At 38.4% G+C, this 26,813-nt stretch overlaps 1 protein-coding gene across 1 annotated transcript in view; it reads right to left on the bottom strand.

The window, feature by feature from the left end:
• Positions 1-2,040: 2,040 nt before the first annotated feature.
• HAPLN1 (hyaluronan and proteoglycan link protein 1) overlaps positions 2,041-26,813 on the bottom strand; it is a 64,774-nt gene continuing 40,001 nt past the window's right edge. The window contains exons 3-5 of the mRNA XM_081131898.1: positions 10,276-10,647; positions 5,889-6,191; positions 2,041-3,833 (exon numbers count right to left, since the gene is read on the bottom strand). Of these exons, the coding sequence (XP_080988024.1) occupies positions 3,544-3,833; positions 5,889-6,191; positions 10,276-10,647 (965 nt within the window). The 3' untranslated portion in view covers positions 2,041-3,543. The remainder of the gene's footprint in view (positions 3,834-5,888; positions 6,192-10,275; positions 10,648-26,813) is intronic.

Genomic DNA, 26,813 nt, shown 5'->3' with positions numbered 1-26,813 from the left:
ATAAAAAGGGGGAAAATCCAGTAGATTTGGGGATAGTACTACTGCTGATTTAGCAACACCATAGATACACTCCTTTTTTCCTTAACTTTGCAAAAATCCCAGGAAATGGAAATTGCTATGTGTTTACAATTTGAACTCACGTGTTTTAGAACAAAATGAGTAAATGTCTTTTTTTAAATAATGCACTTATAGAGTTTGACACAAAGAATAATAGCTAAGGTTATACAACTCAGAAGAATCGAGAGATACTGCAGTAACACAAAATTGTCTTTTAATGTTTGTTTACCAGTTCATTGTATCTTACAGAAAATAAAAACATTATTTTTGTAATACAGATTGGTTCTTTTCCTCAGATTTGTACCCAGTAGGTATTAAATGCCTTTAAATACTGATTTTTTTTTTTAGTCTGGTGGCTTACTGACTTTTTGTATTTTTTATTTCTTTTGTTGTACATCATTGCTGCTCTGGCAGTAGTGAGCTATAGCACACTTCTCGACAAAACTGTCAGTTATCCATTGATCGTGCTTGATGCATTCTGTGCTGAAAACTGACAGCAGTTCCCTTTAATCCTTCCTTCCCAGTGGTCACCTACTCCATGAGACCACCATATTCTTTGGAGCACTGAAATCAAGAAACCCAGGATGGCTGCCAGCAACCAAATTGGAATCTCCTTTGAGTCTACTTTTCATTGCCAAAATAATAAGCGACTATATTATTGCATAAAATAAAACTTTAACAGGTACCGGCCCCCTTTCTATGAGAAAAAGTTTAAATTTACAAATACCTTATTTGACTAAAAATTACTGTGATAAAATATGGCAGCAGTCATTAAAAGATGTCTTCCAGTGTTAATGTGATTAACTTGGTTCCATTCCTACTGTCTTTTTATATGAATCATTTCTTATTGTTGGGTTTTCAAATGTAGGTGTCTCAGTGAAACTTGAAGATAAAGTTTGTTGCTAATATGGACCACAAGCGTTAATTAGGGACAAAATGATCAAAATAAGATTTCCTAACCCAGAGTCCCATCTTATCTCTCGGATACTCTTGGAACCCGCATCTGAGGAGCAACTTCTGAATTAGCCAATGTTGTACTGACTTTCTGTTTGGAATTGTATTAGGATAACCAACATCTCAGTGAGATATCTTGGGGGATGAAGTAGGAAAATAGACATTTGGTGGAAAAATGGAAAATGATAACACTAAAAATAAAATTATTCAAGTAGGAGTTCAAAAGGGTAAGGAAGGGGATCATCATCCTTCGGGGGAAGTCAGAAGATAAAAATTCTGCCCGGCAGTATTCATTTTTTAAATATTTTTTTTACAAGCTTGGAAAAATGGTGTGCAATCAGTATAGATTTTAATCAGCTAAAAGTCAGTCCAGAGTTTTTGATCAGCACCAATTCCTATACTAGTAAGTATTCAAAAGTTAAGAAATGCTAGCTACTATGCTTAACATTATAAAGGTAGAGTTCTGCAGCAATAACTGAAAATTATATATCTGCTTCAATATAAAAATTTGTTCCCACTTGCATTTCCAATAAAATTATTGTAACGTGGGTAATAATCATTCAAGTATGGGCTTCCTCCAATGAGCTCACCCCTATAGTCGAGGTGTTAGAGTCACCCTTTTGGAGATAGTCCCGTCTTTAAATAACATATTCATCTTATTCCAGACCATTCAGGTATTTTTAATTTAAACATTCGAGTTCTATTTGTATCAGCAGTGTTTGAGTTAAACCTCACATTCTCTTTGGATTTATATTTGTAATTTTTGTACAATCTGCATATCCAACCTAATGTAAAAATGTGCATGCATACATTGTCATCTTTTAATATTAAAGCATCTGAAAATTGCCAGCTATGCTCTTAATAAAAGAAGTGATCTACTTTTATTTACAATATTTTGTCTAGATAATGTATGAGTATAGTTATGGTTGTATGGACTTCCAATTGTTCTATATCTTCCACACATGTAACTCTGCATTTAGAGAGTAAATTTATTAGAATTCTTACAGAGCTTTAAATGCAACCACAATCAATTCAGGAAACAGATTTATTTACTCATGTTCATGGGAGGAAAATCTACATAAAAACATTCATGAAAGCACACCAGCTATGTCATTCTTGGATTATGATACTAAATCCCATTTATTAGAACTCATTGTGAAACAATGGGAAACCATAAAATGTAATTTGAATACAAATATTGGTCCCTGTGGGGTCTCAACAGTCATAAAAATACAGGAAAACAGAGCTTTATTTAAGATTGGAGCTGCTAATTGTTTTTCTGAAGCTGGCCTTACCCTTTCACTTACAGCCCTGAAGATTTTAGTGTAAACTCTGTGATGACAGCTTCAGTGTTTCATTTACACCTAATGATGACCAGCAAGGAAGTTGACATCACCGACCACATTTTCTTACGGGGGAAGGCTTAGAATGACTTGGTTGACTTTTCCCCGACCACAGGCACCAGTCGGGCTTTCTAGTGTATATACGAATAAAAAAATAAGAATTTTGAAAGTTAGGGCTTTATTCCTTGGTTAGGAAAGTGTGTAGTTATCCATTCCCTCTTATGACTTAAATGTTTCAGTGTAGCGTAAATAAGAAGAAAATATTAAATAGTTTAAAGTTATTTTTATAGGACAATAACATCTCATAGGCTAACATAAAATCAAGCTGCTAAATTTTACAATTTTTCTGTCCAGCAGTTTATCTATATAACTGCCCTGAGTAGATGCTAAATGCTGCTTAGCCAACGGCCCTTAGAATTTAAATATAACTCAGTAAAGCTACTCAAAAGATAAGACGATTCTTCTTAGGCATGTGTAGTTTTAATTAGAAGAAGATAGGAGTCTCTCACATTGGTTAAATATCATATGCTTATTTAAATTTCATACTTCATATAAATGGGGTTGTTAAGGAGTTTTAACTGTGCTTTTTACTATGCATTGGAGTCCATATGAATTTTATTTTTATTTTTTTGGTCAAAAAGGCAGGATTTTAAAGAGTAAAATATTCTGTTGGAGACTTGAAATAGGAACATTTAGAAAAATGTAGATTATTCCCTTGTGAGACTGAGTTTTGTGCGACCTCTCAGGATCTCAGTTTATGTAAAGAAGCCTGTATTTCAAACCTGTTGCTCCGGTTTGTTTACTGTAGTGCATTTCAAAATTGTACAAATGTGTAAAATTTGTGCTTGTGGAAGCTGCTGCTCTGAGTAGCTTTACTTTCCTAACTTAACCCTAGCCGTCCTCAGGTTATTGCAGGCCCCGCCCATGAACGGATACTTCGTGGGATGATACAGCCTCGACGGCTTGGCTCCACAGCCTCCTGATGTAGGGCTCCCCTTAAAATTATATTAATTTATAATATATAGTGAATGATAGCTTTACAAACACAAATTAATGAATTGATCTTTATGAAAATGACTCTTTACAGTAAGTAAAAAAGGGTTATCACAGTTTTGGTAACTTGCATGAGTTCATACGGAAAAAAAACACCTTTCCCATGTTCCCAATGACCTGGACCTTGGACCCGCGCTCAGTTGTAGGCGCGGAAGCAGTAGGCGCCGTACAGCTTGTGCTTCTTGTCGGGGAAGCCGGCGAAGCGCACGGCGGCCTCGCCGGGGCTGCAGCGCCGCCGCGGCCGGGCGATGGGGTAGCGCACGCTGCCGTCCGCCAGCCAGCCCGCGTCGCAGCGGTCGTAGCCCAGCAGCTTCCAGGCGGCGAACATCTGGCCCACCTTGGCCAGGCGCGCGCCGTCCTTGAGGCAGGCCTGCGCCGCCTCGTCGTAGGTCAGCTTGCTGGGGTGGATCAGGTAGTAGAAGCGGCCTGCGGAGAGGGCACAGGGCAGGGGTCAGTCGGCTGCGCCACGGCACGCGCGAGCCCCGAACACGGGGGGCTTTCAGGGCGGAGCGGCACCTGGAAAGGTTTGGGGGACGTCCCATCCTCCATCAGAGGTAGTGCCCCTAAGTCGCGCTCCATTAAATTAGCTGATTTTCTTGCCCCCAAATCCATGGCCTTTTAGAGCTTTGCACAAGAAAAGGGAAATGACAGATGCGGTTTCTGTTGGCTAATTAGTGACTAAAAGGCCCTTCTGTGGCACTGGGGAAGACAAGAGGTCCGCGCTGAAAGCAAGAGCTATTTAAATTCTGGCTGTAGCTATTTAAATTCTGGGGTTGCCTCTCCAGAAACCCCAGCCCAAGTTTCTGGAGAGGCAACATTTGAATGTGAAAGGATCAAAACCATTCCTGACATGAAAGTGCATTTGGAAAATCAAAAGCCCTCAAGCGCTTTTCATGACAGGTATCAATGAGGCATTATTCTTCGTCAAAGGCTACAGTATGAAAATGCAAAAAAATACAGGAAGTCACTTGCCATGAGTAGTACTGGGGCGGGGTGTGCACCCAGTCTGCTCCCTCACTAGCAAGGAGGATGCCTGTATTTATTTTTTCAACTTTATTCTGTGGGAGACTGATACCTAACTGGAGGGACACTGATATCTAACTGGTTGTTTTGTTTTTTGTTTTTTTTTGTTTCACAAGAAAGAGCAAGTTAGTCTCCCCCACTTAATGAATAGTGTTAATTACTGAGATTCCTTCAATATGTGTTAAATATCCATACAATGTATAAAATATGACATCAACTGACTGAAGTGACACATGCCGATTTGAAAGTTGTCTCAGACTTCCTTTTGGGTAGAATATAATCACTCTCTTATCTGATTATACATTGTAATGTGGTGTCTCCCTGCCCCTCATTAAATATAGACCATTGAAGTGTAAACCAATGCTTGCCAGTTCTTTCTAGACTAAGATGATGTGATCTGGAGAAAGAGCAGAGGCCATTGGAATCTTAGCTAGAGGGTGAGTTCTGTCATCTACACCAGAGTCAGCAAACTACTAGAGTCAAGTGAAGTTTTATTAGAACATAATCATACCCACCCATTAATATTGTCTGTGGCTGCTTTTGTGTTGCTATGTACAAAGCTACATTGACTGAGTAGTTGCAAAAGAGGCCATATGGCCCACAAAGTAAAAATTATTTATTATCTGGCCCTTTACAGAATGTTTGTTGGTCCCCAATCCCTTGCCTTTTTCCCCCAAAGCATTTTACCAGGGAACTTAAATATAAATGATGGAGCCAGGGTTTGCTTCATGGGTGTGTGACTTGTGCAGGTACACATGGTCTCATGACTGGTTTAATGTCCTGCTGTCACCATCTTAATATTCTCAATAATTTTGAACAAGGAACCAACATTTTCATTTTGCACTAGGCCACACATTATGTAGCTAGGTCTAGATGGCTCAAGGTAAGGTTGGGAATTATGTTGAATGCAAAGAATCAGTCAGCAACACTGAGGCCACCTGGACCTCTTTTCTTTTGCTTGCACCTGCAATACTATTTCTACTTATTTTTCATGCAAAGCTCTCTTCATCCTGAGCTTTGTTGATCATTTATGAATATACTGATATTATAATTTAGTGAAGGAGAACACAGCACAGAAGCCACCTTTACTTCAACTGAGAGATATGTGTCCCAGGGAGGGCACAGAGCAGCAGCAGCATCCTTGGCAATAAGAGACAGACCCCAGACAACATCACAGCTTAACTATTTCATAGTATCAGATGCAATAAAACCTAGGAATAGTGGAAAGATACACTTTTGCCTGACTTCTGTGGATTTGTTAAAAAATTAGGACATCAAAGGACTTTTTACATCTTTTCAGACTGGAGCAATACTTCAAAGCTTTTATCTTTTCTTTTTTTTATCACCATTTATCCCCTCTATGCCCACTGCCACCTCCGAGATTGAAAGTCAAGTGTAGCGTCATAATACATATTAGTCTGTGGTGTAGGAAAGAAGTCAATTCGGTTAATATCTTACCATTGAAGTTGGATGTAAAACAGAACACATCATATCTGCTTTTATCTTTATCCCAAAACCCGTAGTTCCTGACCCCAGGCACTGTGTTCTGGCCCCCGCAGGGCTCCCTGGGCTTGGTGATGGGGTACTGCACGGAGCCATCGCTGAGCCAGCCGGCGTTGCACCAGTCCAGCCCGCCCCGCCAGGCGTCGTACAGCTGGTCAAAGGAGGCGATCACGGCGTCCTGGTCCAGGCAAGCCTGCTGTGCCTCGTGAAAATTGAGATTATAGCGCCCCAGTCGTGGAAAGTAAGGGAATACCACACCTGCCAAAGGAGAAAACACGGGATTATTAGTGGCACCAAAAGTAACAGGCGAAAAAACATGATAGAATCTCCATAAGATGAAGGAGTAGTTTTTGGACAACTTGCAATGGTTTCTCATGGTCCCTTTTCTTTCAAACAGCCTCTCAGCTCTGCACATGTCACGGTGTGTTATGTGGTTTGATAACTTCAGTGATTTACCTCTCTTGCTAAGGGTTTAACTCTGAGCCTTGAAATTCTCCTTTTTGAAATGATTCTCCTGTGGATTATATTTTTCAAATAGCCCTTGATAATTTACCATCTGCTACTGGTTACTAACTCTAAAATGTATTTCTGAGCCCCCTTTGCCTGGGAAAAGGTCAATATTGAATACTAAGCATGGTAGGGGATGTAGACATAGTGCCAAGAGACAAGGTATTTTTTTCTTAGTAATTATTCTTATATAATTAGTAATTCATTTTATATTGTCCTTTAAATGTATAAACAAACATGTTAGATTATTCAGATGTAGATATAGACTTGCTTTTACACGTGCTCCTAAAAACTTGCAGATAAGTAACTTTCACTTAGAAGGCTTCTGATTTGGAGAACCCCCAAAGTGAAATCCTTTTTATTACAAATAGAAACAAAAACCTTCCCAACACTTGTCCTATACAAGGTTGATACAGAATAGACATCTGTTGTTGATTAAGTTAATGCCAAAGAATTAAGTTAAATTTTTTAAAGGGCAAAACCTTGAGGAAATGTAAATGGTGTGACTTGGCACTTGGCTTTGCCTGGGGAGATACAATGATTTTCCAAATGCATTCTTTTGGGTCAAATAATCATGAGGGGTGATTGAGTTTTCTTACATCTCTTTGCACGATTTCTTTAAAGGACAAAGCTTACATAAGAAAGCAAAGTTGTACGCCTTGCTGGACTTGAAGAAGAACAGTGTATCAAAATGTCTCCCCCATAGATGCTAAAAGATACTTCATTTAGTGTGATTATTCAAGCCCTTGCCTTGGATTTTTTGAACATAATTAGAAATGGTTAATAATTTAGCATGTGGAATATAATAAATTGTCCCACTGACAGTAATTAGGTGAATTTTATCACATGAACTATTTTTATGAGACTGCAGACCCCAGTGACGATGAATGTACAATTCACTAATAGTGTAGCCAGTACACAGGAAACGTTCCCATTGATCAGTTGTCCTGGAGGACTCTACAAGAAGAAATCTCAATAGCCTAGATCAAGTCTCGTCCGCCAAAGGCCTCTGCAGGGCACGTTTGTCCCTCTAGGGCAGTCCAGCTGGCACTGTCCACTGCAGGCAGAGATCCAGGAAGGCTTCCCGATCTCATCCTGCCTTCTCAGGTTCTTGGCTGAGGGATCTGTAAGCTGAATCAGAGCCAAAATGAAGGCGGAAAAGACTCTCTGGGGTGCCGCTGCCCCCTGCAGTGATGATGGGAGGGAAGCCTGGAGGTGACTCTGTCTAAGAAGAGCTAAGCCCAGGCATCTAGCTAAGAGCCCAGTTAGTGCTGGGAAGGAACTGAGACAGTGCTCCCTGTCCCGTGTGCCTTTCATTCTCTTTCCTCAGCAACCCCAGGGATGCTGCTATAAAAAAAACACGCAAAACGCTTAAGTTGTCCAGTAGAGATTTCTTTGGCAGCTGAACATTAAGTGGGAGAAAATCTCAAAGAATTTCAATGTGGAGAGAGAAAGAAACCATATGGATTAAATTCTGTTTCCCAAATGGCTCAAGATGGTAACAGTAGAGATTGTAGAATATTTTAATTTAAAATAATTTATAAACCAAGACAATCTCTTGGGTTTAAATTCACTGCAGTATAGTTAGTGGACTTTCATGGGCATTAGGAAAAAAAATTTTTTTTAGTAATTTCTCCTTAATTAACATTAAGTGTTCCTGAAATATGATTGATTCAGATCCAAATCCAGTGTACTATATTTTTATTTGAGTTCCTTTCAAATTTAACATAGTTTCAAATAACCATTTCTGAAAGTCAAAATGAAACCCCATATTAAAATTTTACTATTTTTCAATTGTAGGAATAAATGATCAACTTGCTGTTTTATTAACTTAAAAGGTATACATACATTTAAATTAATTCTCGATGATGCTGGAAAGGACACATTCCTAGTACATTGAGGGTAATTTCTACATTTACTCAGCCAACATTTTAAAAGCTTCACTGTATTGCACACATTTAGTGCATACATTTCAACACTCAGATGTCTCTTACAAGCAGGGGCATTTCTGGAACTACAAGTTTGTTAGCATTTATTTATTTACTTATTTTACTTCCAGCTTGTTAAGGTTTGAACATTTAAGACTATGATTGCAGAAACCTCCTTGGCTCTGTGGGAAAATGCAATTTCTACAGCTGAATCATGGAACAAATGGTGATTGCTTTCATCCAGCACTTTGAAAAAACAAGGAAAGTTAAACTTTCATGGGTGAAAAGAAGGGTGTATAGTTATTTTCCAAGTATAATTATTTTATACTTATATATCAAGATATAATGAAGAGCTCTTTACTTTCCCACAGAGGTCTGGTATGCATCACTACAGAGGGGATTAATAAGGATGATACATCACATGGAAATGAACAGTATCAAACGATGTGAGTAGTTTCGTCAGTCCAAATATGTTTTGAAAACACATTCTTTAAGATTTATAATTACACAATCCAATTCATCCTAGTTGTTGGCAAATATCAATTTGTTAGACATATAAAAGGTTTTCATACCGTGGTACATGTAGCAACTAAAGTCAATTTCAATAACTTCATAAAGTAAATATATTTAGTAATTAAAAGGCAGAGGCCGTGAAGTATATTTTACCTTCCTCTATGCCTCTCATAGTGCCCAGCACTGCTATGTACATATGTAAAATTACTTTTCTATTTCTGAAAGTCCTCAGACTATATTTTTGCGTATTTGGACTCCATTTCACCAATGTTCATGGATATTAATCTGAATTAATAAAACCTGAAAGCACAAGGTGGCATGCGATCAGGAACTAAGAACTACAACTAAAAGATGAGAAAGTCATAAAAATGCACTTTTACGACATCGTGTAGTTTATTAGGTACATAAAGCTAATAATTCTCCAGACACGTGATGGGGTTCTGTGGGCTTCAGAGGTCAGATCTTCAGTGATAGGCTAGTTGATTAAGCACATACTATTCCAAAGGCACAAATCCACCCTAGGATGTCAAAGAAGCTTCTAGCAAACACACACTTATAGTTTATGTGGCTAAGGAAGGAAAGTATTCTATCAAGGCAGCCAGAGCTCATCCTCCAGCGTAAAGAAAGTCTGGAATTCACGAACATAAGAAGTTTTGAGACATGCGAGAAACCATGGAGAAGAGTACCCCTCCTGGAGGGGCATTTAGAGGGTGGGCTTTGGGCAGAGGGGACACAGGATGATGACAGGGACACTTTTATCAGCTAGCTTTCTATACATTTTGAGTTTGAACCTACTGGAGGTATCATATATGTAAGAAATAAAATCTCGCCCCAGATGCCTTGACCACTTGGTATTCAATGTCTAAGAGACTTGTGACCACTAAAAAAATTACTTCTTTACAACAATAGTTACATAAATTTGGAGCTTACTTTACTGTTAAATTGAGCTTTCACAGTTACTTCACAGAATACAATTGCATGCATTTTAGTCAGCAGATGTCCTTCCCAAAACTTGCCATTATTTCAAAACGGAGACAATTTTAGAAGTATAATAAAAAAGCATCAAATCTGAATTTCTTAATAACTATGTAATGAGATTTAAATTTTAAATAGCATAAGGCAGTTTCTGAATATTATTAATTCATTTCTACTGCACATTTCTCCTACTTGCAAATAACTTCCATTTTGCACAGAACCATTGTGTGTACATTTCAAATGTGAAAGCTGGAATCACATACAGATTACAAAATACAAAACAATAGAAAAACGTGCTATGAATGGACTTTTGGTTTCTCACATCATCACTATGGTAACCACTAGACATTACTCATCATGAAAAAAAGAGCAATGATTAATTATAATTTCTGAGTTTGACATGATTCATAGATACTTACCTTGTAAATCTAATGCTACCACAGCAGTGTCATCTTCTAATCCTTCAATCACCTCGCACTTATATTTCCCGTAATCCTCCAGGGTGAGGTCTGTGATCAGCAGGGAAGCATCGTTATCACTGCCCCCCTTCAGAAACACTCGCCCCTGGTAGCCTCCGTAGGCTTTCTTGTGGTATCCCATGGAAACGAAAACGTCCACTTCCTTGAGGTAATCTGAAGTTAGCTTGGTCCACTTGATGCGGATTTTGTGGGTTCCTGAGCCAAATGCTGTAGGGTCTCGAAAAAATTTACATGGCAGTGTGACATTGCCACCTCTATGTGAGAACACCTTGGCTTGTTCTGCTTCCACAAGTAGATGGGGGCCATTTTCTGCTGTAATTAAAAAAAAGAAAGACGAGAACAATTAATACACTTTTAGCCGTTCTAATGAAATAAAATATGCTACCTGTACGGGATATCTGATGAACAGTGGCGCTGGGAGATGGGCTCCTCTGCATTGTTAGGCAGTAGTCTCTTTGAGCCACATGGAAAGGTACCTCTGATACTTAGAGGACATCTATAAGGTAGCCATATCCTTTAAACTATTGAAAAAAGGAAGGATGTGCATTATAATTATTGAGAAATATTGGATATATAACTCCATAGTCATCTGAAGTTTGATGATTTCATAATAAAATTTTTTTTTACATTTAAATATAAAAAAATGTAGAAATAAGAGGAAGAGAAATGACAAAGTACCATCAATATAAACCAAAACATTTGTAGGCAAATTTCTCTCTTCCTAGGTGAGCTTTCTAATACAATAAATCTGTATTGTATTTATGGAAAAAGCATAAAACAACATGATTAACTTTTATTATACTTCTGGCCAAAGAACTTAGAATGGCCACGCATTTATGGCTTCTACTCAAACATATACCTGTGATTAAAATGCCATTCTGGAGCATTTTCAGTAACATGTATATATTTTATTTTCACGAAAGGTCAGGCATCACAAAGGCATTTTTAGTGAATGCTTTATAAAACCTCCAGATTTTGAAATATATTCCTCAAAACTTGCATGTGAAAAGTGTACCCAAAGTTATACTTATTTTCTGATTAACCAAATAATCATTTCTTTATTCCCTTAAATCTCCTTCTACTCCCTCCCTCTCTGTTTCCTACTGTTTCTTATTGTGCAGTTATCTTATCACATCCACCTTTCCTTTCGTTGCCCTTTTGAAAGCCCTCCTCCAAGGCCTTCATTGCCTTCCAGAGAGGACCGCAGCAGCCCAAGCTTGCCAAGTCAGCAGGGCTGCAGTTCTCTAGAGAGCCGGCCGTTATTTTCAGATCTTGGCTTTCTCCGGGGCTTCCCCTGGTTAGCTCATTGTGCTTCTGACCTTGACAAGGACTCTTGAGGATGTGCAAGATTTGAAAATGAGAAAGTGATATAAGAACTCCTGGACACACACAGCTTCTCATCTGTACACAGCTTTCAAAGGCTGCCAAAACTGCCTTTCATGTAGCCCTTCCCGCCCTAGGCAGGTAGGCACTGAGTAAATTTTGGCCATGAATCATTTAAGATACACAAGACACCATGAAGAGTAGCTACTCACCTCCAGACAAATCTCAAAATTCAGTTATTTAATGGCATACACAGGATTCAAATTTTAAAATAAAAAGTGTACAAAATAGATACAGTGGTTCTATTTTTATCTTATAACAATCAGAATTATGTAATATTGAAAAATAAACATAATTTCATGTATAAATCAGCCCCAATCTTCAGAAACTGAAAAGTTTAACAAAGACATCACTTTGAATAGATATTTAAAAAAGAGAGAGAGAGATAGAGGGGACAGTGGCTTAATTAAAATGAACCCAGCTCATTAAGCATTATCTTTAGATTCTGTTTTTTTATCTTCTTATTTAGGACCACTGAATTGTAAGAGATGAAAGGTAAATCTACCCAACTCAACCCTACATATACTTTTTCCCCTACAATATCCCCAATGCCTGCATCCAAGCTCCACCTAAATATCTCTAGTGTCTCTGGAAGGAGGAAAAGGAGCTATTGACTAAGTTTGCTCAGTTATGTCTGAGGGCCATAGGGAACATCTCCTACCCAGACCCTTGGAAGGACACCTGGGGCCTGGGCCTTCTCCTGCTGGGACTTAAGTTTTGACATGACACAAAGCTACAAGAGGTTGCAGTTTCATGATTCAAGCTTTTTAAAACCAAAACTAATGCCCAAATGCACTGAGATAGGGGGTATCACAGTAGTTAGGAACAAGGGATTTAATGTGATAGAGATCTTGTTCTAACTTCATCTCCTTAATTTACTGGCTCTGTAGCCTTGAGCAAGTTGTGCAATGTCTAAACCCCAATTTTGTTAGATGTGAATTGGGGGTAGTAATAGCTACTATATATAGTTGACCTAATAGACACATAAAGCACTTAAAATAACGGCTGACCCAAAGTAAGTGTCCACTCACTGCTAACGGTTCCTACTGCATAGATTTTCCACAGTATTTCTCAAGTATGATACTGCCTGATATTGAGCATAATTTTGGCCAATATTAACCTTCCATAGTTTCACTTACTTATAAAGATTTGATCCATTGGGAGTAAAAAACACACAAAACGCCACCTGTGTTATACAGGAAACTTGGAAATTATTCTGTGGTTTAGCGTAATCATAAGGTGTTCCAGAATGAATACAAGATCTGAGTGTTTTATAAATTAAAGAGTTAAAGCAAAGATCAAAACTCTTGTGCAAAGGACTGAGACTTCTAATTTTTTTCTGTGGTTAACTGTAAATCATCTTGTAGTGTTTTAGAAGTATAAGCTTCTGATTACTTAGGTACTATTTCCTTGCACTCCAGCATTGTGAGTAGACGATGACTTTGTGGTATAATATTGAGAACTGAGCAAACACCATAATCCACTGGCTTCCCACAAAACAATGTTTCTAACAAGTCTGCCAGAGTGTATGCATTTCTACCACTTTTATTTTTATGTTTTGGGGGCTAGATGTTGAGGTAATAGATGCCAGAAGTCCCTGACTAAAATTCAAAGAACCTTAAGAAAGATGTGTAGCACGTAACACATTGAGTGACTGAGAGCCATTAATGTTCATTAACTGAAACCCCTAACATGGCCTATTGAGAATACTGTGTTCTATTAGTTTGCTTATTTTTAAAAGATTCACAGTGCAGATTATAGAGCATTGAACATGGATGGGGAGTGGCCTGTTACAGAACAGGTAAGACATAGGCATGAGCACTGGCCAGCGAGTCAGGAGCCCTGGGTTCCATCGTAGGCTCTACCAGGGCTTAGCTATTTGAGTGACAGGTCTATGTCATGAGAACACTGAGTTTAAGAATCTTATCAGGTTCAGTATGGAAGGTTGTCGTGATAGTGATCCACCAGGAAACACACTGAGTTGGAGAGGAAGGGGGAAGGCACAAAGAGCAGGGAAGGGAACTGAAAGTGCCGATGACAAACTTTGCGATAGCTTGCCTGGAGGAAGTCTTGATTCTGATCATTGGATGTAAAAGCCTGTATCAGTTTGAAATTTATGTTTAAATCAAGACTGTTTGATCAACATGCAGTTGCAAAGCAAATATAATGCAAAAGATAAAAATAAACCTTGATAATCAGAATGAGTATTGCTTGTTTACTTTTTGTAAAAAATATAAAAAATAAATAAAACTACGCAGCTTACATATGCTCATTTTTTTTGAAGTGGGGTTGAATTTTTCTTAAGTTCAATTCGTAAGTTACAGAAATTTCATATTTTATTAGTGAGTTTCAATGACAGTGACTTGAAAGATTTGATGTCCTTCAAAGACCACATTTGTCTTTAGGGGAAACAGCAGGGCCTCGTTATTACTTTACAGATTCTGCTGTGAATCCAGAGGACCTTGTTCAGTTTCAGAAATTATAAAAGCAGTGGCGTGACCAAAGAACTGATCTTTGTATTGCTATATAATTTAGCTAAAGCCTTTCAAACAACAGAGCAAAAACAATTAGTTGCAGAAAAACAACTTAGAAATCTGGTATTGGACTATTACCTATTGTTCTTAGTTCTATTAAAGAGGTGATTTTTTTTTTTTGGCCGATCCTTGCCAAAAAATATAAAAGTAACAGAAAAGAGGAGACACTGCTACAGATCAAAGTTTTCTTTTCAAAATAAATTGTGGATTGTGCAAATAATCAGTCTTGGTTGGTTACTTTCTTGCTGGTGTATAGATGAAGTAGCCTACAGACTTTTGGACTTCTTAGACCAATCAAATGTAAAAACAAAAACAAAAAATTGGGGAATATAATATGGCTAATTAAGGTACTAAACTAGAACATTAAAAATACTCCCTTCTATCACCATCATTGAATTTTTTTATTGTGGTAAAATATACATAACATTTGCCATTTTAACCATTTTTTTAAATATATTTTCATTGATTTTTAGCGAGAGAGGAAGGGAGAGGGATAGACAGAAACATCTATGAAAGAAACGTCATCGATTGGCTGCCTCCTGCACTCCCCCTACTGGGGATCGAGCCCGCAACCCAGGCATGTGCCCTGACTGGGAATCCAACCAGTGACCTCTTGGTTCCTGGGTTGACCGTCAGCCGCTGAGCCACACCAGCCAGGCTAATCATTTTTAAGTGTACATTTCAGTGGCATTAATTCCTTTCACCTTGCCTGGCCAGGCATGATTCAGCGGTTGAGCATCGACCTTGGATCCCGGAGATCCAGATTCGATTCCCAGTCAGGGCACATGCCCGGGTTGTGGGCTCGATCCCCAGCAGGGGGTGTGCAGGAGGCAGCCGATCAATGACTCTCTCATCTTTGATGTTTCTCTCTCTCCCTCTAACTTCCTCTCTCTGAAATCAATAAAGACATATTTTTTTAAAAAAAAATTATAATTACTTTCACTGTGTTTTACAACTATCATGTCTACCTATTTCCAAAACTTTTCATCACCCCAAACAGAAAGCTAATTCCTCCTTGACATTCCAAACTGGGAGGCAGAGACTCAACTGTCAGCTCCATGATGAGTCATTTGAGAAAACTGCACAGGTTTTAAAAATAGTTCCCTATTTTTGTGACATCTGTTATCACTGTGCTGGGTTTGGATGTGTAAGACTAACACTGAAAGCTGTTACTTCCATTAGGGTGGCCCGACCTGCCTGCGGATGAGCAGCCAGGCCGGATTTGTATCCTTGCTGCTGTGCTTGCATAGTCTACTGAAAACAATCACTCTGTCTCCCTCTCCACCTCTTGTTCACATTGTTCCTCTCCCAGCAACACAGTCCCCGGCACGCGCTAGTGTCTGTGACTGAAAGGGACCACTGTGCCTACAGCCTGTGCTTAGCTATAGCAGTAGACCTGCTATTTGCTTTATGCAGTTATATCACTCTAAAATGAAAACACTTTATAAAAAATTAAACATACATATTAAAGACAATATTTAAGCAGAATGCCTAATTTTGACATTGGTCTCTCATTGCACCTTACACATTACATTTGAGTAGGATAAATAGTTTAGAAGAAAATCTGGAGTATCTTATTCATTGAACTTGAACTGTTTGTAATTATTTTGTTTCCCTTAGACTGGAGTGAATCTGTTCACCTGGAACAGATTCCAGGTGGAAGTTGCTCACCTGGAGTCAGTGCCCATCATTGGCTTATGATCCTGATGTGTCTGGTCCTCTCCCTGGTCCCCGCTGCCCCCCTGCCCCACCCAACCTTTACTGTCCTTTTGGAGAGCTGATTACTTGTAATTTGTCAGAGACAGGGCTTAGTTTCTTCCCCAGTTACTCCTGAATGCAGAGGGCTCTGAGTCTCTCTGTGACCCAGCACCTCAGGAAGGGTGGACCCGAAGGGGCAGGAGAGAAGCTTCAGCGAGGATCCATTTTGCCCTCTGCCCTCAACTACTTGAGTGTAAAACCTTCTTGGATTTGTCCCTGGCCCGTCTTTGCTTTCATCTGAAGCTCAAACTCTGCCCTAAGAATATGTGGTGCTTCTTACCACTTGTAGAAATTCAAAACAAGTAGGTATATTTGCATAAACTATATCTGAAAGGATTTATAAGAAACTAATAACCTCAGTAGCCTGTAGAAAAGTGAGGTAGATGTCTCATTAGTGGAATCTTGGGAGATTTTCACTGTGTATACTTGCATACTTTTAAAATTTTGAGCCATGTGAATGTATCACCTATGCACAAACTAAATGAAAATGGTATGAAAATAAATTAAATAGTTGAGGGAATTTAACTAATGAATAAATAAACCAAAGAACCTTATCTCCTGAAAAGATACTTAAGAAGCTGGTAGCCAAAACTGCAATATATTGTTATAATTGAAGGATTATCTTTTTTGCAGAAAACCTATTGCTCTGTTAATAAAATCCCTATCTTTAAACATGTCTTTAAAACATGAAAATTTATTTCATTACTTCCTGTTCCTTAAAGATGCTGTTGTCAAATGTCCTGCCAGTTGTCTAGTTTTGAACTATAAAGGAAAAGCCCAATGCTTCAAACAGGTAAGTGAAGGTTGCTCTTTGTTGTAAAGTGCTCACCACTGTTTTTCACCAGCCGTGACTCTGCCTTTTCGTCTCACGGGCTACAAGAATTTGCTTCTTTCATCCACCCCACCCCCTACCCTTAACTTCCCTCTAACCATTGTAGAGTCTTTGTGCCCTGCTATTTTCAATCAATCTATGGCTGAACCAAATTGCCTAGAATTGTGTTTTTACAATTTCTTTAAATGGCATATGTCCTTTTGGTCGAGACCTTCATCATGTGACCTGATGTACCGTGGAGCATCTTCTTAGGTATTGACTGACCACATCCATCTTCCTTCCTTGCCTTAAGAAAATTGTTACTCTAATGGGAAACTACCCAACACCAAAATATAGTACTGTTTTGGATGATGCTGACCATGAATGTATACCATGTTATTGTTATATCCAAGTTTCAGAGTAAAAAATAAAGGGTAAATGCTATCACTATGTTAGAGGCTAGAGGTTGTTCTATGGCAGTATTAAAAAAAAAAAAAAAAATTCAGGAACAGTGGAAACTTTTTCTCTCCCCAAAGGGTATTTTAGACAAACCTTCACAATATAAATCTGACAAAAGGTGAGCTTCTCTCTTGAAATGTGCATCAAAAGCCCCTCTAATAGCTCTAGGGGATCAATTGAACACACTTTAATAAAAATCACTGTAAACCTGAAACTCTGTTAATATCCTGAAAAATTTTTTTTTTTAATTTTCTCTTTGTACCAGGAAGAAGTAAGATGAGGGAATTTAGCTCTGTTCTGCTGATTAAGTTCTTTTTGGGTTTTTATCTTTTCACATTCAGTATTATTTCATCTATTTTTTTAACAGTGAGTATTTATTGGTTAAAGTAAATGCTCTGTGCCCCTTACATTGTGCCACAACCTCTCTTTGCCTCAGTTTCCTCATAAGCAAAATAGAGTTAAACCACCTTCTTCCCGGGGTCGTGGTGAGAGTTAAATGAGGCCATATGTTGAGGATGTCCTGCCTGGCATACCGGGAGTACCCAGAGAAGCTGGCTCTTACTAACAAATAGTTACTGAGTGTCAAAGCGTGGCAGGTATACAACAGCTTCTACCTTCTACATGGCCTTCTTTCCTGCGCTCTCAGACACAGTTCCTAAGAACTACCAGTTCCTGAGAAATTCACATCTCAACTCTTGATGATTCTCTTAATCCACTGGTTCTTAACAGGACAAGGCTGCATTTCAGGACCACCAACTAAGAAGCCTTTAAAAGAAATCTATCTGTGTCTATATAATCCAACTTCTTTCTGCCGCCTCTCCAGTTCCCATGGGGCTTTCAGGCAACGATCACTCGGATTCAGGGGTGGAATGTGTTTGTTTGCAGCTGCCACCCCGCCCCACCTCGCTCCTCTGCCTCCTCTAGAAAATCGCCATGGTGGCCTGGAGGAAAAGTTTCTCCGAGGTCCAAGATCAAACTTTTTTTTCATAGTCATTTGATTTCTTCTGGAACATAATTATATTAATTGAATGAAATAAAACGGGGGCTGATCTATCCACTGCTTACTTAAAAGGGTCTAAGAAAAGGCACAGGTATGGTTCCTGTGTGAGGTAGGAGCACAAGAACTGGCCTGCCTGAGTCTGAATCCCAGCTTTACCACACATTAACCAGGCGAGGCAAGCGAGTGAGCCTTTCTCGACTTCAGTGACGATAACCACCCTTATACAGTGTTGCAGGAAGGACCAAATGAGATGACTCAGCTATTGTGCATCACACATAGTAATTAATATTACTGTACTAATATTATTGCCACTGGTAAGTCCAACACAACCGGTCTCTGAACTAGGGACAATCTTAGTATTTATGTCAACTCAGAATTGTCTGCTTTGGTTAATAATTTTCAGAATTTAAATTTCCATGTTATCAAAGAGTTATGGATAAAGAAATATATTTAATTTTTATTATTTTAGACTTAGAATAGGGAAAATGGGCTTATCACAGTGATAGAGAGATTAAGGAATGCATTATAGGAAAATAAATTGGAAAATAAAATTTGAACATTTCACTAACATGGTGAATGGCATTCCTAATATAAACATACTTTGCAGGATTTTAACTGTAATGGAGGCTTGTTTCAAAAGGCATGGGGAAATTAAAACATTTGCATGAGTCATTCTTCATTAGGTTGTAATTAACCACAGTCCTTAATTATTGGAAATGTCTTCATGTGGTAGAGGGGTAGATCTCAAATCTACTTGTCTCTACTCAGACCACTTCCACTTTGCGGTGAAATATAAGGTCAAGTTATCTGTAATTTGCAGAAAGGACACTGTTGCTTTTATACGCTGATATGGTTAATGTCTTCACTTAGTATAAAAGACATCAAAAGAATACTGTCCTAGAGTCAGTCCTCAAGGTAAAAGGGATCTTGTGATTCTTTATTTAAAAATAAACAGTCATGAATTTAGCCTTCAATGTGCCAAGCATTAAGCTTAGTGCTCAAACTAAATGAAAGGTCAGTCAACACAAATGCCCAGGCGGGCAAGGCTGAAGGGGTGGCGGGAGCACTACGGCTCTGAGAACGGGGAGTGGGAAGGACACGTCCCATTCAAAAGCAGGAACTGTTCCCTCTGATGCTGTCCACTAGGAATGCAGGCTGAAAAATAACACAGTTTTGGATTTTTCAACAGACACTACAAATGCAGATTTCCGTGCAAAATACTCTATTTTAAAATGTATGCAACTAACCTATATTTTGTAAAAAAATTATATGAGAAAAACAAGGGCCGCACATCAGCAGTGAGGAATCAAATTCTGGAAGCATTTGCATCTGGGAACCTGCATGCTTCTTTTGTCCACCTGTTGGTGCCCCGGGTCTCCAAATCTCAGTCCAGGGCCATCTCCTGGCCTCTAGGTGCATTTCCTTCTTTCTCGGGTGATCTCATCTAGTCCCATGGCTATAAATACCATGTATGTGCTGAAGATTCCAAACTTTCTAGCAGCACATTTTTCCTTAACATCAAACTTAATAAATCCAACTACCTGCTGGTCATAGATTGAATGTCCAAATCTGTTCTCCCAATTTTCCTCAGTTCAGTTTATGTCTCCATCATCCGTCCATGAATTCAAGCCCAGACCCAGGAGGCGTGTTTAATGTGCGCCTTTCCCATGCTCTCTACCTGCAAGTGCTGCTATCTCTACCTCCATTTTTCTGTTTTCAAATTGGCTCACCCCTATCTGCTACCATCCTGGTTTACACCCCCATGATTTCTCACCTCAGCTACCTCAAGACTCTCCTAAAGGTCTCATCTTTATTCTCTCTGCCTACCATAATCCATTTTTCACATGGTCTTTTGTTTCTGTAAATCATATTACATCATCCCCTTGCTCAAGGCTTTTTAACCATTTTCAAGAGCGTTTAGAACTCTGTACTCTAAACCAAATAGAAAGTACTATGGTCTCACTCCGGCTCACTCCTCCAAACTTATCTTAAGCTGCACCCTTTCTACTGCCAGGCTGCAGTTCCTTCAGCTTCCTTCTGGTTCGAAAACACCATGTTTCTTCCTGTCTCAGAGGATTTGAAGTCCTCACTCTTTCTACCAGAACACTGTCCCCCGTGACCGGCTCCAGCTCATGCAGATCTCAGCGAGGTGCATCCCAAGACCCCTCAGGATCTCTCACAGAATTTTTCCTCCTTAAAATCATTTGTAGATTTATGTTTCCATATTCATTTCTTTTTATTTCTTCAATTATGTGTGCAGGCCAAATACATAGTTCTAAGAAAGGAGGTTGAAGTTCAAAAAGCTTGGTTTTAGAGCACGCTTTGACTTTAATCTACTCTGGGCAGTCCATAAAAACTGTTATTTTATTTATCTTTTAAAATAAGGCATTCTGTTTACATGGAGACATCTCAATGAAGTATTTGCTATCTAATCAGCTTTTCAGTGTTTTAAGACCCTTGGTTAATGTTTGTGTGATAAAGACAAGGCAAAGGGCAGAGGGAAAAAAGTCCTATTCAGACTTTGGAGATTTAAACCTGTCAGATTACAAGAAAGTCTTACACTGGGGAAGAAAACTTTAAAAATAATAATTAAAAAACACACAAGGAAAACTGGTATGAAAGTGTTCATTGTCTTTTACTAGCAACATTGTAAGTCACAGATCATTATAAATCCACTGTGAAAAAAGTAGCCATAGGAGAAAACAAAGAAATCTACGTAATAGGTATTATAATTTATAAGGAAATCCACCAATCCTTAATGTATATCTTTTGTTTCACCTGTGTTTTAATCACCATTCAGTAACTCTGAGACGACAGACAAACGTCATTTCCTTTATTGACCTTTGAGAGTGGAAAGGAGAGAAACATCAACTTGCTGTTCCATTTGCATTCATTGGTTGGCTCTTGCAGTGCCCTGACTGGGGACTGAACTCGTAACCTTGGTGTTTTGGGATAATACTCTAACCAACTGAGTTACCCGATCAGGGCAATTTACAGTCACTTTTTAGAAACAAGATAACACTCTCCATTATCTCCACCTCCACACAGTCCACACACTTGACTGTAGTAAATGCTCCTTGTTTAACGCACTGTGATAATTTCACATCTCATGGACTGCGGCCCTTCTGTGCTCGTATCCATAAAGCCTGTCCCTTCTGAATGGACAGCATTTGGCAAAGGGAGGGAGAATTCTCGTTTAGCCTACATTGTTCAATGCTCTTCACATAACCCTTGAGCACGTAAAATGAACTACCCAGAGCTTAAGCGTGTGACTATTTGTCACTGAGTAAGCGTTGAAGTCAAGGAGCCAACATGTTTAATTAAAACAAGATTCAAATGGCTACCACTTGTTCTGACTACTTGATAATCATTTTTGAGGGCACACATGTTTAGTGCCACCACACTGTGGCAATACAAAATAACAAAATTTTTTTGAAGTAATTTCATAGAACTTTTAGATTTCTTATGCTTTCAGTGTCTTCATTTTGAAATAAAAATGTTTCTATAGAAAGATTTCCCTCCTCCCTGATATGATCACTATGATAATCTCTTCATTGAATATTTTAACTTCCTAGCATCTTGGTAAATTTTTGTATTCTAAAAGATTCTCCTAAAACAGTAATGTTCCACTTTACATTTAAAATAAAAAAAGTAAAGCAACAAAGAAATCTAAATCTATTTTTTAATACTGGTAAAGTCAGAGAAAAATAGCATGTTGAAATTACTTTGATGCTAAGCCACTAAACTACAGGTCAGAGCCAATGAGTCAACATTGGCTCTTGCACAGTTGCAACCAAAGGGCAAGGCTTCTCTATTTAATGAATTTTTCTTTGTATTTGGGAAAATTTCTAACTAATCACTGGCTTCCTGAATAATTTGCCAATTTCAGCACCCAAGATGGAACAGAGAAAGCAATGGCTTTTAGTGTGAATTTGTTGCTACCTGAAAAGATAATTAAATACAGATTTTTGCCCCAGCTGGGTGGCTCAGTTGGAGCATTGTCCTGTATACCAAAAAGGTTGCTGGTTCAATTTCTGTTGATTTCTGGTCAGGGCAAATTACCTAGGCTGTGGGTTCAATCCCTGGTGGGGGCACAACCAATCGATGTGTCTCCCTCTCTCTCTCCCCCTTCTCTCTAAAAATCAATAAACATATACTCAGGTAAAGATTAGAAAATATATAAAAATAGGTTTTAAACATGGAAATATTCCAAAATTTATTGTTTTAATAGATGCTTTACAGAATAACAGAATTCAGCATTCTAGGTCACTCAATAACAAGTTTAGAAATATTCTTAGTATGTATTTTATGGGTTTAAACTTACTAAGTGATAAAAACTTTACTGAGTACAGATATAAATTTCATATGATCTTTTTGTTTGGTAACTAATGATGCTTTTCTCCATATTTCCCCCTCTGTTTAACACCTCATTTTCTTTCTTTCTTGTTACCTTTGTTGCATTGATATTGTCAGTAAGCTCACTGAGGATTTGGTCTGCCCTATCATATCTCAGTGCTTTTGGGAAAGGAGGCCAATATTCAACTAATGCCTGAATGAGATTTTCTCCAAAGAACATACAAATGCAAAAGAGACTAGAACATGGGCTAGCAGATGCAGAGTTGGTATGAAAATAGATATATTTCTGATACAAATGAAGGGATTTATTGAAATTGTATATCAATCTATAGTCACTTCATCCCTTGCTTTTCCTCTTCATAACCATTGCATATGTGTATATATGTATAAATATATGTTGTGTTTATCTAGTGTAGCAACAATATAGTTGAAGAAAGATATTACCATGTTGGACTTATATCTATAATTTAAAGATACTGTTTTTTTGAATACTTCTGTTTAAAGTAATACCACGTAATGTTATTTTCTCTCTGTAGCATTCCATAATTTTCTTCATGGTAGTTATCTTAGTCAATAGTTTGATATTTCTAGTAATGTCTGTCTCTCACTAGACTATAAGCTCAACAAAGACAAAGCCATGTGTTTTATCATTTTATCCCCAGTGGCTATTTATAATATAATAGGTGCTTGCCCTAGACTGAAAGTTTGTTCCCTCCCCTACCCCACTTGCACATTCATATGTTGAAACCTGATCCCCAATGTGATGATATTTGAAGGTGGGGCCTTTGGGAGATGGTTACATCATGAGGGTGGAGCCTTCATAAATGGGATTAGTGCCCTTATAAAAGAGACCTGGGAGAGGTCCCTTGTTTGGGTCAGTGATTTGAGCACACTGAGAAAAGATGGCCATCTATGAACTAGGAAGTCAACTCTCACCAGACACCGAATCTGCCAGCACCATAACCTTGAACTTCCCAGCCCCCAAAATTGTGAGAAATAAATTTCTGTTGTTCATTAGCCACCCAGTCTCTGGTATTTTATTATAGCAGTTTGAATTGCAGCTTGAATAAGTATGTGTGTGTGTGTGTGTGTGTGTGTGTGTGTGTGTGTATATACATATGTATATATATGAATGTGTGCAGTATATAAGTATTTTTACGTATGTACATACACATATGGGCTTGTTTATTATGTTTATATGGACTTGTTATATTTATATGGTGATAGTTTTAGTTTGAACACATGATAAGCCTGTGTTCAATGTAGTAGGTTCTTATGACATATTTGACTTCATGTCCTATAGTAAAAGAGATTTTAGAATTGGTCATCTAATACTCATGATGTTGCTAATTTTTATAATTTCATGATGAAATTCTCTGATGCTATCTGTATAGCTAATAATTTGTAGATAGAATTATTAACACTGTATGTATTTATCTAAATGCCATTTGGAAAATATACTTGATATTTGTGGATTTTGCATTTGTGGCTGCAAATAGCATACTCTGTCTTAAAAAGACAAAATGAATTTACTTAACTTTTCATAATAGACTCATAGAATCCAAATGAGTTTTAAGTGGAAGAAAGAAAATTAAGCCAGAGTAACACTTTATCTAGCTCTCCGATTAAACTTTGGCTCAGTGGATGGTTTGTGATCATGCATTATTAAATTCCCTCCACTCCTTCTGATCCACTCTGCACCATTAGATCCCGACTCTGCAGATATTACATAAGGAACAGGATAGCAGTACAGTGGCCAAATATAACTTGACTACCCTTCAAAGCTGCATTCACACACCAGGAAGACTGCCACGTCCTGCCTCTGGTGGCCTCTCGTGGAGTGTAAGGTGCTGTGTGCAGTGTGGGAGCCATGCACACGGCCAAACAAAATTGGCTGCCCGATCTCATAATTCTTCATTTACTGCCTCTCATTCTGTGAACTGAAAATATTTCCCTGAGATTTGTAAAGACTGGCAAGGACTTGATTAGGAACAGTACCTGGACTTTGGTCCTGGATTTATTCAATAAACACTTATTGATCGCCTACTGTGTGCCAGGTACTGATTTAGGTGACTGGGATACATCAAATGTATCTGCCCTTGTGAAGCTGACATGTGTTCTTGTGGCAGAGGTGGACACAAATGATCACATAAAAATAAGTAAAGGTGTTAGCCAGTGCTGCCGAGAAAAAGAAAAGAAGATGTGATAGAGATCGGGGTCCGAGGAGGGGCAGAGTGTAGTAGTCAGAGAAAATTCGTTAAGAAGGTGAGAAATGAGTCCATATTTGTAGAAGGGGGAAGGATTAGCCAAGAGACACTGTTCCTCAGTCATGCAACCTGAGACAAGAAACGTAAACTCTCTTGGTCTTGATTTCTTTATTTGTCCGATGGGACATTGATCTAGATGCTCTATACCAAAGTCCTCATAAGTTCTTAAATTCTGTGGACTATGGTTTAGCTTTCGTCACCCTTAGAATGAAAGCAGTCATGTAGTTAATGTTCATTAAGCCTACACAATGTGTGATTGCGTTGCTAAATGCCATGGATGCCACAGGATTTAAGAAATGATCATTATGATAGTGGTAATTTGGATATATTCCATTACACTCATTCATTTATTCAATAAACATGTACATATTGAGCACCTACTATGTGCCAGGCACAACTATACAGCTGTGGGGTTATATAAAGCTGACACTCCCAGGAGGAAAGGGAGCATTTTAACAAAAAGTAACCCATGCTAAGCTGAGGAGTTGTTTGAGACACACAGGAAGGAGGAATCAACCCACTGAGTGGGGACTGTCCATTTCTGCCAGAGGTTGTAGATAGATATACTACATTATTTTTTCTACCCACAGAAAAAAACTCCTGACAATTTTTTCTTTAAAAATATGTTATTGTGTTATCTTTTGAGAAGGTGACAGTAAAATTTACTTATTACATAGAATGGAACAATATTCCTCTTATTATTTTTTTAATGTTTTTTAATTTAAGAGAATAACATTTAGCCACTCTGTGTTCACCTAGTAAGTATATTAAAGGAAAACTTCCTAAGTTTGGAAAGCCCGTTTTTACGAGGAAAGTGAAGGAGCGGACAATGCCGTCATCTGTTGGGAGCTTACTGTGTGCCAGGCTTGGTAGTGAGCACTCATCCAAATATTATCTAATTTAATTCTTACAAAGCTCTATGGAATAAACTGTGATTATGCCCAGTTTTACAGATGAGGGAACTGAGGCTTGAAGAGATTAATTGTCCAGTGTCTAAAGTCAGTAAGCGGCATTAGGGAAAAACTCCTGCACTTGAACGCCAGAGGCAGGAAGGCCTGGCTCTCGGCCTGCGTGAGGGAGGGCAGCTCCGTATTCAGTATCGATCTTACTGTTTTGCTTTTTGCCTTGCTTAGCGGGCAGATGGTCATACAATTTCTCTGGCGTCTATGTAAATATCTTCTTAAAAATTGTGTTTAAAAAAAGTCTGTTCATTATCTTTGAACTTCTTCTGGTAATTAACAGTCTACACAAAGTTTTTGGACCTCACGCAAATATTTTTTAAGAGACAATTTTGTGTGATCTGGTACTCCGTATAAAACCCTTCCTGCTGGTCTCACATTTCAAAGGATTTCGAAGCTGTGTGACGCGGCGTATCATGAAACGAGGGGTGTAATGCATTAGTTGAGAGTGTTACTGAGACAGTGTTAACAGCAGCTATCTCTTCCTGTAGCTGTAGTTGAAGAAATTACTATCCCCTACCCTGGGGGCAGTATAGGATATACAAGCTAATATCTTAATTGCACAATTTTAGCAGACTCCATGGACGAGTAAAGCTTGCTTTTTTGTGTAAACCAGTTACTTCAATAAAAAAAGTAAAAGGAATGAATTAGTACATGTGCATTTTTATCTAAGGCTGTGTTTTTCTTCATGGGAAGCTGGGAGAGCTCCGTTTTCATAACCAGAAAGGTGCTTTTCACCAGAAACTCTTTGCACAGGGATCTACGCTTATCTTTTCTTTCCTGGTAATCTCACTTAAAAAAAAAAAAAGCCAGACTAAATGTTTTTATGCCCATATATTTATAGACTCTCCCACAACAAATTTGGGAGGAAGCCTTCAGAAAAATAATTAGGGAATTCTTATGCCTGAGACTCAAGAATGTACTATCACAGTGTTGAACATCCTTACCAAG

Source organism: Miniopterus schreibersii (assembly GCF_964146895.1).
Source record: "Miniopterus schreibersii genome assembly, chromosome: 3".
NCBI classification, from domain to species: Eukaryota; Metazoa; Chordata; class Mammalia; order Chiroptera; family Miniopteridae; genus Miniopterus; species Miniopterus schreibersii.
This window is presented reverse-complemented; position numbering and strand designations above follow the sequence as displayed.